The sequence below is a fragment of the Emys orbicularis genome, chromosome 8 (genome assembly GCF_028017835.1).
Source record: "Emys orbicularis isolate rEmyOrb1 chromosome 8, rEmyOrb1.hap1, whole genome shotgun sequence".
Lineage (NCBI taxonomy): Eukaryota > Metazoa > Chordata > Testudines > Emydidae > Emys > Emys orbicularis.
Window position 1 is genome coordinate 78266617 of NC_088690.1, and position 14157 is coordinate 78280773.

Sequence of the window (14157 nt, forward strand, 5' to 3'; positions counted from 1 at the left end):
ATGGGGAACTGATTAATTAAAAAAGGGTACTATGTTGTAATAATTGGGCCTAGAAATTTAACTTAATTGTGAGCTCAACTGTAAAAACTATATGTAAATTCATATGTCACAATACCCTGTAATGATAAGTGTAAATGGGAGAAGTTGCACAAGGAACACACAAAAACTAAATCAGTCCAAATGAAAAGGCTACTAATATAACTCAAGCACTAATATAACTTAAAATTGTGTTTGTTAAACAAGAAAAGTGTAAAACCAGCAAGCGGTGAACCAAAATCAGAAATTAGGGCTACTGTAATTGGTGGACAATATAATGAGGGGAGGGCAAGGGTGCCGGAATGGGGGAGCCAGGAGGCCATGGCCCTCCCACTTTTTCCCAGCCATAAGGACAAGCGATGGGGGTGTGTGTGTGTGTGGAGAAGAGCAAGCGTGGCGGGGTCTTGGGTGGAAGGAATGGGGTGGGGCCTTCCCCCACTGTTAGGGACCTTCCGCCGCTTCTGCGGGAGGAGCTATTCCACCTATCACTCGCATTTTGGGTTCTTAAAGAAAAACTTAAAGAAAAAGAAAAACTGACTGCTGGAGGAGTGTAACCCACACACCTCCGGAGTGTGGTGTTCTGTCCCATCTAGTGGCAGAGAGAAAGAGCTGCTGACGACCGGGATCTGTCAGTGTTACATGAGCTTCACCTTCATGACTGTCACCCCTGCCATGTCCTGGGACCCCAGGTCCTTGTCATCCTAAGCTTAAAAAATTTCCTGACCAAGCCAAAGAAACCAAGCCAAATGACATTGTGAGGCTTTTCCCCTGCCCCTCCCCTCCAATGTGTCCTTTTCCTTCCCCACCTTTCTTTCTGTCTAACCAGAGTGTGGCTTAGATAGCCAAAAGTGTACATTTTGCAACACAGCTGTACCCTGTGATCAAACCAAGGCAGCCAAATGCAATGCCCTAAACAGCCCAACGCTGGTACAAGTTTGCTGAGTCCCAAAGTAGCTAATAAAACTGCCTGTGTTTCTCCAGCAGTAAAGTTGCAAGTAAAAATCAACCCCAGAGACAGAAGTGGCATTTTTGATCTTTGCTGCTCTGTTCTGTCCCCTTCGTGTATCTTTGTCTTGTCTTCTAGGAAATGGGATTGCACTTTAACAGCTATTGCAATGACAGCTCGAGCCCATTTCTACTAACTTCTTTTCTCACCCTCCCACCCCCAAAAAACCAGTTATTATCATATTTAACACCATCTAAAAGACTGTCAAACATGGGGGGGTTTTCCATCTAAAAACCTCTCTCCAGCTAAAATACAAAAAAAAAAAAAAAAAAAAAAAAAGGAGTTAAAATAAGTCTCTCTTAAAGCATTTGAAATGTAAAGTATTAGCTGTTTTTCCTTCTTTTCTGTATTTTTAATAGAAGGTTAAAATGATTTTTAATGGTCTGTTTGCCATGGCACTAAACAAGCTAAAGTCTCTGTATACCCAACCCAAAACCTTGTTTAACGTTAAACAGTGACAGTGTTACATTCACTCCTTTGGCCTATACAGTCCATCTAAATTAGTGCAACAGTTTTGGCACCCAAGATGGGGCCTAAAGGGTTAATACATACCCAGTAGCTAATAGCTTAGCAAATAAGCAATTGGTTTTTAAAGCTGATTTAAAACAAAAATTTGTTTTAAAATTTTACATGTGTTTTTCTAATTTGCAAAGCAAACCATTAATGCTTTTGTTTTTTAAAAGGTTTTTTTTTTAAAGTTATAAATTCTTTTACTTTTTTTTAACAAATGCTTTGTTTTGTTTTCTTCCCCCCCCCCCTTTATTTTAGGGTTTGTAGTTTTTATAAACAGTAAAAACTTTAAAGGTTTAATGTAAAAGTATTTTTAAAAAGGAAAAGTAGGGAAATAATGTTTTAAATTGTTAGATTGCTAAAGCAATCTTTTACTAAAATGACATCTTAAATGACCCCCTTCTTGTTAACGAAATGCCAACTTAATTAAAAGCTGCTACAGCATTAACTATACATTAAATCTCAAACCACCAAAAGCTATTGCAACACCAAACTTTTTTTTGTAATTTTTGTAAAAAAATATCAACCCCAAAGAGCCAGAAGCTGCATTTTCGACCTTTGCTGTTCTTTTCTGTCCCCTTTGTGTGTCTTTGTCGTGTTTTGTCTTCTAGGAAACAGGACTCGACTATAACAGGAACAGCAACAATGACGGCTCCAACCCATCTCAACTAACTTTTTCTCTTCCTTCTGAAATCTCTCTCCAGACAAGAAAAAAGAAAACAGTTGCTGAAATAAGTTTTACTTACTACTCTATATTTAAAATGCTTTAACTGTTTTTTCCTTCTTTTCTATATTTTTAATAAAAGGTTAGCAAGCTCTTGAATGGTGTTTGCTATGATACTAAGCAAAGTAATGTCTCTGTATACCAAACCTTGCTTAACACTGTTTAATGTTAAACAGTGACCGGGTGATATTAACACCTTTGGCCCATATAGACCATCTAAATTAATGCAATAGATCTTTTCAGAGACCCCTAGCTCAGAGGGGATCAAACGAGGCTGCTACTTCCCCCATGGGATCCTGAGTGAGTTCATGCAGATCGGAAAGGAATCCAAGGTTCAAGATGTTGGTCTAGCCCCCTCAGTGCTGCTTGCCTGGGAACAGTATTGAGTCGAACACTGCAAAATTCTGTGGCAGCTGCTTGCTGCCTACTGGTGTTTGAGGAGGAGGATGGAGGTTCTCATTAATTTATTCCTCTGTATTTATTTTAGAATTCTCTAAAGCCATAACAAGCTCCCTACAGTCTGATCCTCTCTCACCACGGTAACAGAGGGTCACTTGGCCTTAAAGAGCTCCTCAGGGACCCTCAGAAAGCTTTGAGGTTAGATTTTCAAAGGTCACTGCTTGCATTTTAAGGGCCATTTTTGAGCCCTTGTGGGGAAGATGACTGACTAACCACCCCACCGAATCAGTGCACATAGGCCAAATTCCAGCCCTTTGTGGGAAGTCTGCATGAGAGGGATTTGCACAGGGGATCGACAAGTAGTCTGGGTAGGACACAGTTGGGATGAAGGGCACCTGCTCATCCAGGCTAGGCTGGGTTAGCAGTCACCTCTTGCTGCACCTTCTCCCCCCGCCCCAGGATTTGGGGCCATTGGATCTGCTCTGTGTTCAGCCTGATTGCCCATGCCCCTGTTGCTTCACCAGCCTGCTTACATGCCCCCATGCCACGGTCCCTTGGAAAGAGCCATTTCGGAGCAGTGCCCTGCAACATGCAGGGCTAAACCACCCCAGAGATGGCTTCATGTCAGTGGTCAATGCATAAATTGTGTCAGTTTATGAAGTGCTTTGGGATTCTTCACAACACTCTAGAAATCCAAGATCTTATTGTGCCTGTCCCTTTGCCTCATCCCTAGCTGCTTTTTAACAATGTCTGGGACTGTCCTCTGGGCTGTTGTTTTTATCAGTGTTTAAGATGTCTGGGTGTGTCTGTTTGCTGCAGATGTCTCATGAAAAGGAAAGACCCAGCGTCCAAACTTCCCCTATCATCCCCAAACCTCGGGGGGGAAGGGCTCACTACGCAACCTGGGGCTTCATTGTTCTCTGCGTCTTTGCCCTGTATCACATGGAGCAGTCCTGGAACCATGCCGCAGAGAACATCACCTTCTACTTCACGGCCCTGCAGATCGGAGCTCTGCTCAGAGGGGTTTGCAACTTCGTGGAAGAGATTTGGCATGTGCAATCCAGGTAACTGAATTTACAGCTCTCTGCTCTTGAGAGGCACTCTCAGGCTGGCACGTGTAAATGGGCCAGGAAAGAAAGTAAGAGAACTAATCCCTGTGAGGGAGGTGGGCGAACATAGGTGCATGGTTCCTACTAGCTATACAGGAGCTGTAAAGGAATCCAAAGAAGCATAGGCTTTGCAATCTGGTCTCTGTGGTGGTTTCCCATCTGCCCCACTCTCCTGTCTGTTGATGTCCCTCAGGTTTCTCTACTCAATCCCTCCCTCTTCTCTCTCCATCTCTCTAGTCTCTTGTGCCTTTACTATTGGGAGCAACTCTGCAGATTGCCCATTACCCATAATGCCCAGGCAGGAAGATGCATGACTATTAAGTCACAACTTAGGGCTGTCCCATGCCTATGTCCTACACACCTATTAAACCCCATGGAATCTACGTGGGAGGACATCATCTGAGGGGGTTCTCTCATGTTGTCCTATGTGGGGTCAGGGTTTGCTTCGTCTCTGGTGCAGGTTCACGTCCAAACCCACCAGATCTCAGATGTCCCTGGGTGCCATGTCACCCCAGTGAAGCCAGGCTGCCTGGGCCTGCCCTGGCTGAGGTAAAACCCAGGGCCTCCAGTGCAGAAGGCTCCCCAGCAACGGCACTCCACACTGGGGCTGGATTGCATTCCCCAGTAAGCTCTACAGTGCTGGTTGGAGAGGCGGCGGGCACTGCCGTAGCTGTTACTTCCCCAGCGTGTGCCCACCTGCTCCCTGCTGGCTGAGTCCCCACCCATGTGGACAGTCTTTTATAGGGACCCCCTGGGCTGGGAAGGGAAGAGAATGGAGAGAGGTAAATAGTGATGTCCCCCAGTGGTCTATACTGGGCCCATCCTATTCAACATATTCATAAATGATCTGGAACAAGGGGTAAACCGTGAGGTGGCAAAATTTGCAGATGATACAAAATTACTCAAGATAATTAAGTCTCAGGCAGACTGCGAAGAGCTACAAAAGGATCTCACAAAACTGGATGACTGGGCAACAAAATGGCAGATGAAATTCAGTGTTGATAAATGCAAAGTAATGCACGTTGGAAAATATGTTCCCAACTATACATACAATATGATGGGATCTAAATTAGCTGTTACCACTCAAGAAAGAGATCTTGGAATCATTGTGGATGATCATCCTTGGTCCACTCAATGTGCAGTGGCAGTCAAAAAAGCAAACAGAATGATAGGAATCATTAAGAAAGGAATAGATAATATGACAGAAAATATCATATTGTCTCTATATAAATCCATGGTACGCCCACATCTTGTATACTGCATGCAGATGTGGTCATCCCGTCTCAAAAAAGATATATTTGGAATTTGAAAAGGTTCAGAAAAGAGTAACAAAAATGATTAGGGGTATGGAACGGCTTCCGTAGGAGGAGTGATTAATAAGATTGGGACTTTTCAGCTTGTAAAAGAGACGACTAAGGGGGATATGATAGAGGTCTATAAAATCATGACTGGTGTGGAGAAAGTAAATAAGGAAGTGTTATTTATTCCTTCTCAGAACACAAGAACTAGGGGTCACCAAATGAAATTAATAGGCAGCAGATTTAAAACAAACAAAAGGAAGCATTTTTTCACACAATGCACAGTCAACCTGTGGAACTCGTTGCCAGAGGATGTTGTGAAGGCCAAGACTATAACAGGGTTAAAAAAAAAGAGAGAGAAGTTCATGGAGGATAGGTCCATCAATGGCTATTAGCCAGGATGGGCAGGGATGGTGTCCCTAGCCTCTGTTTGCCAGAAGCTGGGAATGGGTGACAGGGGATAGATCACTTGATGATTACCATTTCTGTTCATTCCCTCTGAAGCACCTGGCATTTGTCACTGTCGGAAGACAGGATACTGGGCTAGATGGACCTTTGGTCTGACCCAGTATGGCCGTTCTTATCAATGCAGTGGGGGTCTCTCCTTCTCAGGGCAGGGGTGTGCTGGGCCTGGAGACCCCTCTGCACGCCGATCTGCAGGGCACAGATTGACAGCCCTGTCTCCTTGTTTCCCTTTTCCTCAGACACCGCAGTAGCTGGTGGAGGGTGGTGGTTGCCTGCCTGAGCCCGAGTCTGCGCTGCCACGCGCTCCTGCTGCTGGTCAGCGTCTGCGCCTACATGGCCCTGTTCGGCGAGACTGGGCTGCAGCTCTTCCTCAACCTCATCCTCGTCTGCCTCTGCCAGCTCCTCAGCTTCGCCTTTGGGCTTCAGGTAAGGGCAGGACACCCCAGTCCCCAGCAGCCTGGCAATGCGCCCCTCTGCTCCCCAGAGAATCCCCAGCAATCCTGGCAGGCATAGGCCAGGCCTGCGTAACCCAGGCTATGTGGCGCTCTGCCCTCCACTAGTGGACAGGCCACGTATAACATTTTGAGTCCTCTAGCTACACCCTTTGGCTAAGGAGCCTGGGTTCTCTAGTTCACATCATGGACTCATGCTTTAAGGTCCCGAATTCCCCACAAGTGGTGACCCATCCCGAGATGTCTCATTGCAGCTGCACATAGGAATTGCAACAACTGAACCTAATCAGTTTCTCAATAAATGTTGTGAACTCATTGGGACCCCCGCTCTGAAGTGGATTGGAGCACAGTTCATCTCAGTCTAGCTTCATTCGTCGCCTTAGAGGAAGAACTAGGAGAAGTGGGATGAAGCTGAGCAAAGGAAAACTGAGAATGAAGATAGCTCACGTGGCAGGGGGCTGTGCTGGGGCTGTGCATCCTGTCTGGGCTGTAAAAATCACTAGCACTAGTAAGCATTCCCACTAGTAATAATAGGAGATGCTTCTTCAGGATGAGATATCTATGGAAGACGTTCCTTGGTCCTTTAATCTGGACTGGGGCAAGCACTGAGGATTATGCTGCAGGGAACGATCCTGCATCACAAAAAGGGTGGAGAGCTGAGCTGCTAGGTCAGGCCCATCTCTGATCCCTTGGGAGGTTTAATCTGTTGCAAGGGAGATTCAGGTTAGATATTAGGAAAAGCTTTCTGACTCTAAAGGTAGTTAAGCCCTGGAACAGGCTTTCAAGGAAGGTTGTGGAATGCCCATCACTGGAGGTTGTTAAGAACAAATTGGACAAACACCTGTCAGGGATGGTCTAGGTTTATTTGGTCCTGCCTCAGCACAGGGGGCTGGACTTGATGCCCTCTCAAGGTCCCTTCCAGCCCTGCATTTCCATGGTTCTAAGATGGAACCTCGCCATGTTTGCTGATGAACCCTGCCTTGTCTGCACATGCTGCTCTTCTTCCAACTGAATTGTTTTAGAAGCCACGATGCAACAAAATTCTTTTCATTAGTGCAACCCCATTAATATTTGATATCATCGTCCTGATGCCACCATCCATCTCGGCAGGGAAGCTAGCGAACTACTCAATTCAACTAGCTTTTAATGAGCACTACCACCCCAGGGTTCCAGTACCATCCCCAGCACCCGCAGAACTCCTACTGGCATTAGAACATTGGCATTTTTAAACCTGGCACTCAAGTGAATGCTTGGGAGGAGAAGTATATTTAGCTGCTGTCTCCAAAGGGTTAAGTAATGGGAGTGCTGCAGGCTTACAAAGCTGCCCTCTGCTCTCGATAACACCAGTGTAAAACCAGGATATTTCTAATGACTTCATTAGGGTTCCTCTGAATTGACATTCCAGATTCAAGGATTAGAAAACATGCCTTACAATGATAGACTCCAGAAAGCTCAGTCTAGTTATTTTAGCAGAGAGAAGATTAAGTGGTGAGTTGTTTACACTCTATAAGTATCTACATGGGGAACAAATATTTAATAATGGGTTCTTCTTATAGTTTTCGCTGCTAGATTGAAGATTCAATAGCTGGAGGTTGAAGCTAGACAAATTCAGACTGGAAATAAAGCGTTCATTTATAATGGTGAGAGTAATTAACCATTGGAACAATTTACCAAAGATCATGGTGGATTCTCCATCACTGGCAATTTGTAAACCAAGATTGGGTGTCTTTCTAAAAGATCTGCTCTAGGAATTATTTTGGGGAAGTTCTTTGGCCTGTGCAATACAGGAGGTCAGATTAGTGATCACAATGGTCCCTTCTGGCCTTGGAATCTACGACACCACTAGAACTGAGAGCAGAGTTTGGCCCATGGTGAGAAATAGAGACCCTTACAGAAATTTTGAACTGAGAGGATTTTGGTGTGAAAGGAGGATCTAGGATGCCCAAGGGGTTTGAACACCTAATCTATATAATAAAATTCTGGGATTATCACCAGTCTCTGTGTCACGCTGAAATTTAGACTCTCTGTTGAGTCAGGGTGAAGTGATGGACACAGCTACAAACATGGGTGAGAGTTCTTTTGTTTAGAATATCACCAGGTTCAATCGCCACTGGGATTCACCATCTATTACCATCCAAGTTTTAAATTCTAGGCCATTTTGACTTCTCAGACTTCACCCCTGCAACAGCAAGACATGTATTTATGCCATGCCAAGAGTCCTAGGCCATGGTGATATCAGAGGTAACTCAGCCAATCACCACCCTTATTCTACAGCTAATTTGCATGCAGTAACTTCATGGGTTGTAGAGGTAGACTGTGCAGATGATAGATCACGTGGCTCAGCTGCCACACCTGTGTGACAGCATGGGCTTCCAGCCACTGGTCCACACTAAAATTATCAGACCCTTAGGTGGCATTTGCAGGCTGGATTTCTGGGCTGTATTCCCAACTGTGCCACTGAAGCCTTAGACCTCATAGTGGTATATAGCAGACCTGGAAGTTACACATGTGTGTGTGATCAGAATCGGGCCTACTCTTTGATTTGTGGTAAGACACTTAACCCTGGTGGACCACCCTTTCCTCATCTGTTAAGGGAAGATGATGATTGTCCTGCCTTGTGGGGCTGCTGCGGGAGTTGAGTAGGGTTGGGTTTATAAAGCTCTTTGAGGAGCTCTAGACCTGCAGTGTATGGCTCATGCAAGGGAAAGCATGGCTGCTTGGCTTTCAGGTGTATTCAGAGAGACAGCAGGAGACACAGTCACCAGTGGGTGTGGGAGGAAATCCCGCTTAGCTTGTGAGATGGTTTAGTTATGACATTTTTTCCTTCAATCTGTAGAGTCCCTCTGCAGTAGAAATGTCTGAAATCTGTGAAAAGAACAACCGCAACGTAGCACATGGACTAGCCTGGTCTTACTATGTGGGGTATTTAAAGTTAATTCTGCCACGTAAGTAGTTGTTTCCCTGTTTGTATGGGAATACAAAATCCTTTGTAATAAAACTCCTCCTTTGTACACGTTAACGGGGAGCCAATTAGCCAGTCAGAAAGCTGCTACCCTCACTTCATTTGTCTCTGCTCCATGTTCTCTTCCTCTAAGGCCTTAAAGACTTGATCAGTGAGTTCAACAGAGCCAATAACAATTTGCTGAAGTGCAAGGAGACCTGGAAATTGCACATCCTTCTCCCAGTGAGCTGTGAGATATACGATGACCTGCAGAAGGCTGACAGCCACATCCAGTACTGGAAGGATCTCCCGGCGCTGCAGCTGGACCGTGCTGGCACTAAATGGAGAAGCTACAAACAAAGCATCTATACAATTTTGGGTGAAGACAAAAAGGTACATTTATCATCACGCTTCTCTAGCTGAAGGGCCACAGGAAGGATGGATGTGTGCAGAGACGGGCCTGGGACACAAAGTTTAGCTGTGGATCCAAATTCCCCCAAGGGTTGAGAAATTCAGGTGCTGGATTTTGGCTTGGGCCCATCTCTAGCCAGGAGACATGAATAGTGTAAAGGTGGGGCTCCAAGATAGGGCTGTAGAGCCTCCAAAGGGCCAGTTCAGAACAGCATCCAGCAGTTGGGATGAAGAGAAGCACATGCCTTTGCACAGCCCTGGGATTCACACAAGGCCTTTCCTTGCAGCCATAAACCTCTGCAGGAAAATCCCAGTTTACTTAGCTGTATGCAAACCCTCTACACAGCAAAGCTCCTGTCTGCACTAAATCCAGCTACACCCAGGAGCAGCACTGACCCTGTTGTATTGGCAGCAAAAACAGCCTTGGGTATATACCCCTATGCAGTAGGATAAGGCCTTCCTGTTCCAGCCTCCCTCCATCCCCCAATATACACACTGCCAGCTTGATCACCGTCCCTGATTCCCTCTCCCTGTTCCCATTTGTCTCTGGCACTATCAGGCCGTGGCAGACACTGAAGTGCCTTGTCCCCCTGCCCGCTTGGACAGCAGAGTGCTGACTGCACCAGTCCGGTTGCCCAGCGTAGAGGCAGACCCACCCCCATGCTCATGAGCAGGCAGAAAAAGCAGCTGTGGGGAGTCTCTTGGCTGCCCAGAGGCAGCAGGGCCAGGGTCCAGTGGGGAGGGAGCTGGGGTGGTCCTTGCATGGGCACACAAGGCCCTCAAAAGCCTAGGTCTGACCCTGCTTGGCAGAGCTCTGGCAGCTGCTGTGTTGTGCATAGGAGAGGGCACCAAAGGGTTCAGCCAGCAGCGCTGGGATTCCCGGGGGCCAGCCGCCTGGGGAGGGATGCTTTAGCCGTGGTCTCAGGACTGCTGGGGTAATGCCCAGGTTTCTCCCTCTCCCGTCCCTCTAGCTGAATTACTGCATTGTGGAGTACGCCCCCCCGCTGCAGTCCCTCTACGCTATGTCCCAGGATGAAAGCGCCGCCTTTGGCCGGGAGGATCGCCTGGAGCAAGCCCAGCTCTTCTGTAGGACCTTGGGGGAGATCTTACAGCGCTCCAAGGAATGCGCGGGCTGCTACCGGCTCATTGTGTATGAGGGTGAGGAGTTGGGGGACTGCACAAGGGGAGAAGTGCTGGGGTTTTCTCCATGCCCTGATCCTCAGGCACAGGAGCTCACTGCGGCCTCCGGCGCACGCCCAGCATGGCAGTTAGTATCAGGATTATACCATCATCTCATTGGTGCTCTCTGGTGTCACTGTGCTGGGTAAGAGTGGCTCAGGGTCCCCATCATAGGTCACGTGGGCCCTTTAATGCACATGGGCTCCTGGGTCCTCTCACACCACAGCCCCTTGGGCCATGGGGAGGTTTCTGCAGTGCACTGTGGACCTTTCATGTTCAAGGCCTCCTGATTAATGGGGTCCCCGATTTCCCCCCCCCCCCCCGGCTCTAAGACAGGGGGATCCCAAAACACAGCCACTATCCCTCAGAGATGACTCTGATGCTGTGGGGTAGGAAAGCCCCATTTAGCCAGTTTTGCCCTCTGCCTGTTTCTCCTGAGTTTGCTGGAACTGGATGACAAAACCCCAGCAGGGCTTCCTGAAAAAACACTTGGAGAGGAACATTTCTCATTTTGCTCAAATTTTGAGTGAAAATTTTCCGTTTTTTTTTAGTTTTGTTTTGGTGGGGGGGAAAACACACCCACTCACTCTCACTCTTTCACTTTTCTCCACTGGAGAAAGGGTGGGAAAAGTTTAAGAAGTGTGAGAATGGGTTTTTTTCCCCCTACTTTCTCTCGCTTTTTTGTGTGTATTCCCCCGTTTTCCACTGGGGAAAAAATGTAAAACTGGGGGAGGGGGCAGGGGTTCCTACCAAAATGAAAATTCTCAACAAAATTCAAAAAATTCTTTTTGAAATTCATTGATAAATGAAATGTTTCCACCTTTTGGAGCATGGGAGAGAGAAATTTTTCATTTTGGTCAAAAGGCGTTTTCTTTCCCCTCCCCCCAAAATGTTTGGATGGAAGAGCATCCAGCAGCTTTACATTTCACCCTTTCTTCCAACAATCAGCAAGTCCAATGCCAGACACCTAGCTGCATTGGTAGCTGCAAGGCTTGAACCTGTGAATTTTAGGTTAGCTCATATTGGGGGGGAGGGATAGCTCAGTGGTTTGAGCATTGGCCTGCTAAACCCAGGGTTGTGAGTTCAATCCTTGAGGGGGCCACTTAAGGATCTGGGGCAAAAATCAGTACTTGGTCCTGCTAGTGAAGGCAGCGGGCTGGACTCGATGACCTTTCAAGGTCCCTTCCAGTTCTAGGAGATGGGGTATCTCCATTATTTAAAAAAAAAAATTGTACGAAGCTCCTGGACCTCTAGCTGTGGCCTGGCTGCCACTAGAGTGCCCCACTGAGTAGGTGTAAGATGCATGGGCAGCAATGGTACCTCTTCTTGCTGAAGGGTTTGGAGACTCTGCTTGCTGGAGACTCAGCTTGCCTTGGATTCCAGCCCATTGAAGCCGGTGGGGTTTGTTTTCTGTTTTATTTTCCAGAGTCAGGAGACAGCGACAGCCATTTCCTGTCAAAGGAGATCCTAAAGCACATCAGACAGCAGCACTTGGAGGAATACACCATGTGTGAGGGGAATCACGAGTCCACCACCTTCCTCTCAACAGAGCCCAATATCCTGATCAGTGACTCGGAGCTACCCGGGCCTCTGCGGAGCGATGGCTTCTGAAACCTGTGGGTGGGACTGGCAGGTTACTCCCTCTTCAAGCATACAAAGAGAGAGGACCAAGACAGTCAGGGCCGTCCTTAGGCATATGCAGCATACACGGCTATGTAGAGCACCCGAAAATTTGGGGCAACCCTGGGTCTTAGGGCAGGTCTACACTTACTTCCTGGTCCGGCCGTAAGCAATCGATCTTCTGGGATCGATCCTGGAAGTGCTCGCCGTCGACGCCGATACTCCAGCTCGGCGAGAGGAGTACGCGGCATCGACGGGGGAGCCTGCCTGCCGCGTCTGGACCCGCGGTAAGTTCGAACTAAGGTACTTCGAATTCAGCTACGTTATTAACGTAGCTGAATTTGCGTACCTTAGTTCGAAGTGGGGGGTTAGTGTGGACCAGGCCTTAGGGTACGTCTATACTTACCTCCGGGTCCGGCGGTAAGCAATCGATCTTCTGGGATCGATTTATCGCATCTTGTCTAGACGCGATAAATTGATCCCGGATCGATCCCGGAAGTGCTTGCCGTCGACGCCGGTACTCCTGCTCCGCGAGAGGAGTATGCGGAGTCGACGGGGGAGCCTGCCTGCCGCGTCTGGACCCGCGGTAAGTTCGAACTAAGGTACTTCGACTTCAGCTACGTTATTCACATAGCTGAAGTTGCGTATCTTAGTTCGAAGTGGGGGGTTAGTGTGGACCAGGCCTTAGTGTCCACCCTTCCACCTTTTCCTATCCCTGTTCTGACCCTTCCTGCAGGCTCCCACCACAGCTGGCTGCTGCAGCCTGGTGAGTCTTCCTCCTGAGGGGATCTAGTACTTAAAAGTGAAGAAGCCTCCAGCCTGCCAGACCTATTAGCACAACATTGAAACTGTTAAAGAGCCATTCGAGTGGTACTGAAGCCATTTAACAGGCATTTGCCAACCCCCAGGTATATACTGTCAGTTTCTGAATTTACTGACAAAAACAGTTGTGCATTACTGTAATATTTAGTCAGAACATGTCAGTCTACAGGACCTTAGTTTAAATTTTTCTTTAAAAATATTTCATTAGTGAGTTGGTGAAGATTATAAAATCACATCTTTAAAAAAATCCTTGCATAGATTTTTAAATGCACAATTTGAGTATTCATCTTTAGCCTTAAATGCTTGGATCTTCAGACATATCTTTTACATAAATCCTTCAAAAGACCACCCTTCTCTAAAATACACATTTTAATTTTAATTGCTATAGTACAAAATATGTGCTTCCAAAGTCTTCCTGTCCTTTCTGTCCTTCCCTCTCTCCCTTCACCCCACTGTTGAAGAGAGCCCCTTTCCTTCCAGATAGCTGGACAAACGAGTTTCCCTTTCTTTACTTCTGACTATTCGATTAATTAGTTTTAAGAGAACCCTCCAGCAAAATCTGTACCTTAGAAAAATATAAAATCCTTTGTTATGCCTAAAATCTTTGGAAACATATTTTTTTAAAGTTGGTGAAATTTCATAAACATGACTATTGTTATGGAGATCACACAAAGTAAATTAGTGTTCCCTTTTTCTGAAAGCAATGAACATTGTTATGAACACACTAAACCTCTGTGACTGATTAATTTAAAATAATGTCTTTGTTTCAGTGAGTTAAATATGTAGTGATCTGGAACGCTTACTTTATGAAGGCTTAGAAATACTGATTAAGAAAATGTAAAACAGAAGAGCTGCATCATGTTTTCCGTAATATTTAATGTTGTATTCAGCAGGACAGCTGACTTGCCCTTACTACAAAGTTTTTGCAAAGAAATCTTTGACAAACTTCAGGGTATATCAAAAAACCTGTGACTGACATTTTTTATTCCCAAGTTTAGTGCTTTTAATTAGGTACCTTCTGCATGTCCAGTCTTCACCATCTGGCATGCGGTGGAAAACATGCTCCATTTTTTTTTTTTTTTCAAATGTCATTTGCTTCATTTGGGTTCAGGGATTTGGCTGGAAGGGGGTTAGCAGGGAAGGGGAGGGAAGAGAGGAGGGAGACAGTGGGAAGAGGGTGGGGCC

General features: G+C 46.4%; 1 protein-coding gene across 1 annotated transcript; it reads left to right on the plus strand.

Annotated features, from left to right (window-relative positions):
- The first annotated feature begins 3494 nt into the window (after positions 1-3494).
- Positions 3495-12141, plus strand: STING1 (stimulator of interferon response cGAMP interactor 1). Its single transcript, XM_065410066.1, has 6 exons — positions 3495-3739; positions 5787-5973; positions 8836-8944; positions 9095-9333; positions 10323-10509; positions 11957-12141. The coding sequence occupies exons 1-6, from the start codon at positions 3495-3497 to the stop codon at positions 12139-12141; spliced, it is 1152 nt and encodes a 383-aa protein (XP_065266138.1).
- The last annotated feature ends 2016 nt before the right edge of the window (positions 12142-14157 follow it).